Source organism: Hylobates moloch, unplaced genomic scaffold (assembly GCF_009828535.3).
Source record: "Hylobates moloch isolate HMO894 unplaced genomic scaffold, HMol_V3 SCAFFOLD_20, whole genome shotgun sequence".
Taxonomy (NCBI): domain Eukaryota; kingdom Metazoa; phylum Chordata; class Mammalia; order Primates; family Hylobatidae; genus Hylobates; species Hylobates moloch.
In genome coordinates, this window is record NW_026652295.1 from 25,394,397 (window position 1) to 25,403,035 (window position 8,639).

At 41.6% G+C, this 8,639-nt stretch overlaps 1 protein-coding gene across 1 annotated transcript; it reads right to left on the bottom strand.

Annotated features, from left to right (window-relative positions):
* Window positions 1-7,079: 7,079 nt before the first annotated feature.
* On the bottom strand, window positions 7,080-7,799 carry H1-6 (H1.6 linker histone, cluster member). The gene has a single exon (XM_032140631.2). It carries the CDS (start codon window positions 7,759-7,761, stop codon window positions 7,138-7,140), a length of 624 nt encoding a protein of 207 aa, XP_031996522.1. The 5' UTR covers window positions 7,762-7,799; the 3' UTR covers window positions 7,080-7,137.
* Window positions 7,800-8,639: the final 840 nt, after the last annotated feature.

Below are 8,639 nucleotides of genomic sequence, written 5' to 3' on the forward strand. Positions count from 1 at the left end.
AACAAATGTGAAATACTTTGTGCTTTTTGTGTGCTATTAAGAAAGTATTCAAGGGAATTTCGAAAATCAAATTTAATTACTATCATGTTTGTAAAATTTTTGAAACAAATGTTTAAGACAGGATAATGTTAGAAATTATCTTTCCAGCCAGACCTGGTGGCTCACGCCAGTAATCCTAGCATTGTGGGAAGACAAGGTGGGCAGATCACTTAAGACCAGGAGTTCAAGACCAGCCTGGACAACACAGGGAAAGCCCATCTCTGCAAAATATACAAAATTAGTGGTCGGGCATGGTGGCTCACACCTGTAATCCCAGCACTTTGGGAGGCCGAGGCGGGCGGATCACCTGAGGTCAGGAGTTCGAGACCAGCCTCAACATGGAGAAACCCTGTCTCTACTAAAAATACGAAATCAGTCAGGCGTGGTGGTGCATGCCTGTAATCCCAGCTACTCGGGAGGCCGAGGCAGCAGAATTGCTTGAACCTGGGAGGTGGAGGTTGCAGTGAGCCAATATTGTGCCATTGCACCCCAGCCTGGGCAACAAGAGCGAAACTCCATCTCAAAAAACAAAACAAACAAACAAAAAAACAAAATTAGTCAGGTGTGGTCGTGCACACCTGTCGTCCCACCTACTTGGGAGGCTGGGGTGGGAGGATCACCTGAGCCGGGGGAAGTGTAGGCTACCATGAGCCATCATGATGCCACTGTACTCTAGTCTAGGAAACAAATAAAAACTAAAAATTAAAAAAATTTAAAAAAAGAAAAGAAAAAGAAATTTTCTGTCCAAATATCTTTATTTTTAACAAATTGAAGTGTATTAATAGTGTTTATGGGAGAGTGCCCACACAAGGACAGCAAGCCTAGGAAGTGCAAGTCAAGAAAACTTTTTGTAAAGTAATTTAAACTGAAAAGAAAAAGCAGAGATTTTTTTCTTAGAAAAGTAAGGAGTGGAGGTAAAAAAAAACACATCAGAGACATAGGTTATGCTACGGAACCAAAGGTGTGCCAATGGCACTGACAGTTTAATTCAGAAAAAAATTAATCAGAAAATGGATATTTTTAAATAAGTTAGGTTGCTGAAAAAGAGAAATGCAGTGAAGCCTTAGATGGGAGTGAGATAAATCAGCCATTGGCTAGAGGAGTTATTTGCCCAAGACCAATGGTGATGTCCCCAAATGCCTGGAAACAATTGTTGTGACATTATAAAGCCCCCATAGTCTAAGTTGGGTGAGACTATACTTATGCATTTTCTCACCTGTAATATAGCTCAAAAATATTTCTATTCTGGGATTTCTTTACATTTTACTAAAGCGCAATTATATACTTAAAACTGATAGTGTATGCAGGACTGCTAGTCATTCTCAACCCTGGCCAATTATCAGAATTGTTTGTTGAATATACAGGTGCCATATATAGGTGCATACACACACACACACACACGCACATACACACACAGGCTATATTCCATTCCTCATATCAAATATTCTGAGAGAGTTAGTTTGTGGACGGTAGTTCTGGACAATTTATATTTTCATAAGACCTCTGGTTATTTTTTTTTTAAGTAGAGATGAAGACTTGCTATGTTGCCCAAAATGGTCTTGAACTCCTGGGCTCAAGCCATTCTCCCAACTCAGCCTCCTGAAGTGCTGGGATTACAGCCGTGAACCACTGCATCAGTGCAAGACCTCTAATTAATATCATAGGTTTATTTGTTTGAATGCTTCACGTATCCTCTCAATCACAACTTGTTTGCAGAGTTTTAATCTGAAGGACTTAGGTCTCTTGTTCAATGAATGAGTTTGATCTGATGGGTGAGAGGAAGGTGAAATGGAAAAGAGAGGAAGGTGAAATGGAAAGGGAATGAGAAGCCATACAGATTCGGCGAGTGAGCCACCCCTCTCCCAAACCATAAGATTGAGTATGCCTGAATTCTTCCTAGAGTGAAAGAATCCATTTTAAATATGTATCTACATATATAGATCCTTTAAATATTTGTTCTGACATTCATTGTTTTTGAGTCACTGTCATTGAGAAAAGTTTAGAAAGGAGATATTAGGAGCAGGAAATAGAAAGCAAAAAAAATCAAAATAAAAATGGAGTTGTATAAATAATATAATAGGCAAAATAAAGGAAAGGCATCCTAGACCTCTGGTTTAAATGAAGATGGCACTTGGCGAGATGTGTTCCAGGATAGTTCACATGATGTATGTTTTCAGAGAATTATCATATTGCATATGCTGCTATATTTTTTATTTTCATGAATTAAAAGGCACGTTGAGATTTCAGAGTTTTACTTACGATCTCAGACTCTGAATTTTTTCTCTGTAATGTTTGACATTTCTTCCTAGCTAAGTCTCTAGTTATAAGGTCTGTGTTGTGGCATGTGGACAGTGAGTGGAAAAACCTAAGAACTCAATTTGGGGCAGAAGAATGTAATCTATTTCAGAAGTGATACAAACAATATGACATGTAGAGCATTCTGGCCTTTCTTTGGTCTTTTTTCTCCATTCCTGGATTTCTTCTCTTCATGTGAGCAAGTCTGAGGTTACTATATAATGTCTCTCACAGGCCACAGCCCCATTCTAAATATTCCCAATAGAAATTCATTTATTAACCAGAGAGTGGTGGGTGGGGTTGTGTTTTTGTTTTTTAAACAAAAGTGGATCTTTTGGGCATTCTGGAAAGCTCTGGCAGGAAGCTAAGAATAAAATTGTGAATTGAGAAGTCCCTTTCTTCAAACCACATTCAGACCCAATTCTGCTATTCTATTTATTTTTCAAGGGGATTAGCCTTATTTTAACACCAATAATCTTATCACAAAAACCTCCCAGAGGAAGACCCTGTAGATTTTGTAATGACCTTAATCAAGTATTATCCCTACACTTCAATTAATCCCCAACTGTACAAAACGTATGTTCTTTTCTCTAAAGCTGGAGCAAGTTGAAAGGGGATTAAAAACGGAGGGAAGGGAAGAGTGTTTGGAATTTCAGGCACACCAAACAGGTACAGCAGACCAGGAAGAGCGTCCCGGGAAAATATATTATCCAGACTTAAGTTTATGTTCCCTGTCTCTCGCAGACTTTTGCAGAAAAATGAGTCATTCAATAAATATTTGAATCGAGATAGGCAAGGTGACGAGGAAGAAGTTTGCACTTACGAGGTTTTAATTTGCAATTATTTGGCTACCTTTTTGCCTTCCCAAAACATAGGGTCTTTAGGAGTGAAACTTCATAGCCAAACTTATACTTTGTCCAGCACAGAGAAGGCCATCAAAATGCCTGGTTTAAATAAAAATTTTAAAATGATTGGGAAGGTAAATCCCTTGACCTATAAATCTGACCTCCTTTAAACATTATTTGTACGTTCCCCAATAAACTATTCCGTAATTTATTAGTTAGTAAGTGGAAATAAAAAGAAATGTGGAATGGGGCTGTGCTTAGCGTAATTAAGCTGAGGGGAATACAGTGCATTCAACTTGCAGACACCCTTCCAGTCCCACAATGAGCGAGCTCTCACTGGCCAATCAAAACAATGAACTCGTAATGAAACAGTTTTCTTGCTCCACCCACTTGGTGACCTAATTTAAAAAAAAAAAAAAAAAATCCGCGCCAACTCATGTTGTTTTCAATCAGGTCCGCCAAGTTTGTATTTAAGGGACTGTTTCAGTTCATAATTTTCACTGCGATAGAAATCATGTCTGGTCGCGGTAAGGGCGGAAAAGGTTTGGGAAAAGGTGGTGCTAAGCGCCATCGTAAAGTGCTCCGGGATAACATCCAGGGCATAACAAAGCCGGCTATTCGCCGTTTGGCTCGGCGCGGTGGCGTCAAGCGCATTTCCGGTCTTATCTATGAGGAGACTCGAGGTGTGCTTAAGGTTTTCTTAGAGAACGTTATTCGAGACGCCGTCACCTATACAGAGCACGCCAAGCGCAAAACTGTCACAGCCATGGATGTAGTATATGCCCTGAAACGTCAGGGGCGCACACTGTATGGCTTCGGCGGCTAATACGCGGTCTTCTGGGAACTTCAAAAAAAAAAAAACAAAGGCCCTTTTCAGGGCCGCTCACAAAGTCGTTTAAAGAGCTGAAATGCGTTGCGAGAACGTGAGTTTAGATGGCAGAATTCACTGTGATAGCTTGCATAACAATGAATTGTGTTTGCAATGACCGGCGACATTGTGACAAAATTTCAAAGCATAAAGTAGGCATAGAGAAGTAAGCGCTAATAAAGTGGCTCCACAAAAGAAGCATTTTGCTGGGCGCAGTGGCTCATGACTCAATCCCAGCACTTTGGGAGGCCAAGGCCAGTGTATCACTTGAGGTCAAGAATTCGAGACCAGCCTGGCCAAAATGGTGAAACCCCATCTCTACCAAAAAAAATACAAAACAGTCGGGCGTGGTGGTCTGCATCTGTAGGCCCAGCTAGCCCGAAGGCAGAGGCTGCAGTGAGCCGAGATCGCGCCACTACCCTCCAGCCTGGGCGACAGAGCGAGACTTCCTCTCAAAAAAAAAAAATATTTTAGAGCATTCTAAGAATGGTACTTTGGACTTAAGCCAAGGGCTGGAGGCGCGTGTTGAACAAAGGTTATCACCTTTTGGCTCATGTGGCACACAGCTATGTAAATAAAGCATCTTTAGGCACAAGCTCTCATTTGCGGAGGGTTCTATGGCTGTTGTCCTATTGGCCAAAACAAAGTGGTCTAAGGCTGGGTGCGGTGGCTCACGCCTGTAATCCCAGCAGTTTGGTAGGCCAAGGCGGGTGGATCACGAAGTCAGGCGTTCAAGACCAGCCTGGCCAAGATGGTGAAACCTCCGTCTACTAAAAATACAAAAATTAGCTGGGCGTGGTGGCGGGCACCTGTAATCCCAGCTACTTGCGAGGCTGAGCCAGAGAACTGCTTGAACCCAGGAGGTGGAGGTTGCAGTGAGCCGAGATTGTGCCACTGCACTGTAGCCTGGGTGACAGAGCAAGGCTCCATACAAAAAAAAAAAAACAAAAAAGTGGTCTAATAATCCCCAGAACTGCAGGAAGAACCATAACTGGTTGATTTTGTTTTTAACCTTATGTATGCCAGGCATGCTAGCCTTGTATACATACAAGGCTAGAGGAGCAAAGGTGCAGGAAGCCATCTTGAGGGATTCACATATTATTGAGAGACCAGCCAGCTGCTGGGAGAGGCCAGTTGTTCATCCTCACTGTATGTGATGAGAATCTGGCGACAGTCCATTGCTGGACACAGCATTTAGACAAAAGGGCTCTCTGCTATGTCAGGCAAGTGAGGCATATTTTGCACAATCCTCGTAATTTTAAACTCATTGGGAAACAATGACAATTACATCCAAGCAAGGAAAGGTCTGTGGTTGATTTTATCTATACAAATTTAAAACATAATGTTTATAACCTTTCATTATAGGACACAACTTAATTTTTAAAAAGATGCCAAACTATACAAATAAGTTCAGAAAAGTGAGGTACTATTGAACCGTCTGGAAAACATAAATGTATGTGAAATAATGCAATGCAGTTTTGCAGGGGACTTTGTTCAAAGTTTCTCGAAATACTATGGTCCAAAGTAGACTAACATTAGCATTGATTATTTATGATCAGTAAGAATACTAAATCACAAATCAAAGGAATATTAAAATAAACTATGTTTGTTTAAAGAGAAACGTACTTTAGCTCAGACCAAGAGTTAAAACAATTTTGTGATTCAGGAAGGTTGAATTCAGAACCTAATTGGACAGCCTCCAACATTTCCATTAAGGTTTGGATTCTTAAAATTTTTCAGTCTTCGGAATCCTCTGGCAGTCTGATGAAACTTACAGATTCTTTTCATAAATAAGATACTTAAAGTAATTCATAGGGTTACAATTGTATTAGACCAGTAATATTAAAATAATTATCAAACCACTTGACAGTAATATGTGTGTTTTTGTTGATATATCTAATAATAACAGTACTTTGGAAATAAGCAAGCACGATTTCAAGATTCTTGCAACAACTATAACCTACAAATTTGTTATTTCTATCAGTCACACCCAATGGAAGAAAATTCTAAGTTTCAACTACAGGTTAATGAATAGATGAAAAAAAAAACCTCCTCTAATCCATATTCTGGGACATCTTGATTCCTATTTATTGATCCTTTGAAGTCAGTGGACAGCATAATAAAGAAACAGTAGTTACAATGACACCACAGAAAGACTACTTGTGTTAAAAAAAAAAAAAAGAAGTATCAGCAAATTATGTTTGGATGCCGAATTGCTCTCCACTTCCCTTCCCCGACAGAACTTAGATGCTCTTATATGTAAAAGCCTACTCTAGTGCACCATCGAGCTTTTCAGAACTGGACATCAGACTTTAGTTCCTGGACCTCTAGATATACACCAGTCTCTGACAAGAAGCCCTTTTTCTGTTTTAACTTTTTTTTTTAAGTTTGGAGACAAGGTCTGACTCGCTGTCACCCAGGCTGGAGTGAGGTAGCACCATCATAGCTCACTGTATCCTTAAATGCCTGGGCGCAGGGACTAAAGGAGCACGCCAACCGTGCTTAATTTACTTTTTGTAAAACCAGTAGACTCCAACCTTTTTGACACCAGAGGCCGGTTTTGTCTAAGACAATTATACCACAGACCAGGGGGTGCAGGGGCTGGGGGCGATGGTTTCCGGACTAAAACTGCTCCAACCTCAGATCATCAGGCATTAGATTGTCACAAGGAGCCTGAAACCTAGATCCCTTGCATGTGCTGTTCACAATACAGTTTGAGCTTATGAAAATCTAATGCTGCAGCTAACCTGACAGGCGGTGGAGCTCAGTTGGTTAATGTTCGCTCACCCATCAGCTGTGCGGCCCAATTCGTAACGTGCCACCGACAGGGACCGGTTACCGGTTGGTGGCCGGGGTAATGAGGACCCCTGGTATAGATGGTAGTCCGGCTATGTTGCCCAGGATGGTCTTGAAGCCTGGCCTGAATTAATTCTCCAACCTCAAGACTTTTCAGCTCAGCTGCATCACAACTTAAACCCATAGGTAACTGTCACAGAAACTTGTTTCCAGTGTTACGCCATCTTAAAATAATGTGGGTGGCTCTTAAAAGAGCCTTTGGGTTCTTTCCAAATCGGCCTCCCGGAAAGCTCTTTACTTCTTAGATGTGGCATTCCTAATATTAGCTTTATGATGTTGGATCAATTTTGGCTTCGCAGCCCTTGCCTTCACTGGGCTTTTCTGCGGTTGCTTACCCTTGGCTCCTTTAGCCTTTCTCCCGCTAACAGCTTTTTTAGGAGCTGTCACCCTGGGCTTCTTGGCTCTCTTACTGGTTTTAGCAGTCTTTGGTGACTTGGACTCCCTGGATAAAACCAGCTTCTTGGTCTTGGCAGAAACTGACTTTTTAGCCTTGCTCTTGGTAGATTTAGGAATGACCTTTTTACTAAGCTTAAAGGAACCGGAGGCACCAGTACCCCTGGTTTGCACCAGGATTCCCTTGTTCACTAAGCTCTTGAGGGACAGTTTGATGCGGCTGTTATTCTTCTCCACGTCGTAGCCAGCAGCGGCCAGTGCCTTTTTGAGCGCAGCCAGAGACATACCTACTCGTTCCTGTGACACTGAAAGGGCCTCGGTGATCAACTTGGACACAGAGAGGTTCGGCGCTTTGCGACTTGCATTTGTCAACCCAGCCGACTTCTTCCCTCGCTTCTTGGCTAAAAGTTTCTCCATAGCGGCCGGAACAGCACCGGCAGAAGATGCAGGCACGACCTCAGACATAACTGAGAAACGCAAGACGTAATAACCAGCGAAGAGCAAAAAACGCCACAGGGCCTCGGGGCCTTATATAGGGTAGGGCGCGCTGTGATTGGTGCATCACCTAGGCACCGCCCCCGCCCCTTGGAGGAGGAGTATTTGTGTTTGTTTTACCCGGAAAAGTTGACTATAACAAAACCCCTCTTTACAGAATCTCCCAGGGTCTAGTGCTGAATAATCTGCGGAAATTCATATTTCACATGACTTTTTGCTTTTTAATGAAAAATGACGCTGGATGCCAAAACTATTCGAGAAAGCCCTCGATTTTCAGTCAAATTCAAGGAGAGGAACAAAACTTCCCCTTTTCCTTGTAAATTAATAAGTAATTTTTGGCAGAAGATTTATTTCATCTCTTCAGAGTGGTCTTCCAAATGGATAGTTTCAAATCGGTAGAGGAAATAAATTATTCACGCCATAATTTTTATTTAAAATTATTTATATATGTGAGGGAAGTAACACAGATCTCTTAGCTGTCTAATTGCGGAGTCAGAAGATGCTTATAGAATTGTCAAAAGACTGCAGAGGATGTCTTTATTTAGGCATGTGCAATCTAATAAACCATAATCCACAGGAACATGGGTTGTCTGTAATTAAAGGTGCTCCCAAGTCCCTGTAGCTTTATAGAGGACTCTCAAGGATGGGGTAATATCAAGATCTCACACATTATGTAAGATTGGCCATAATCAGGCCACTCTCATGACCGGTGCCCTCAACTGAGTTTTGCTTCAGGTTTCATTAATTGAAGTCCCCTCTATCCCCCTGCCCGCCCCTACCTCCCCAGATAAACAGACACAGTCCCTCCCCTAAATTAACTATAAAACATGAAGTAGGAACTCTAGACT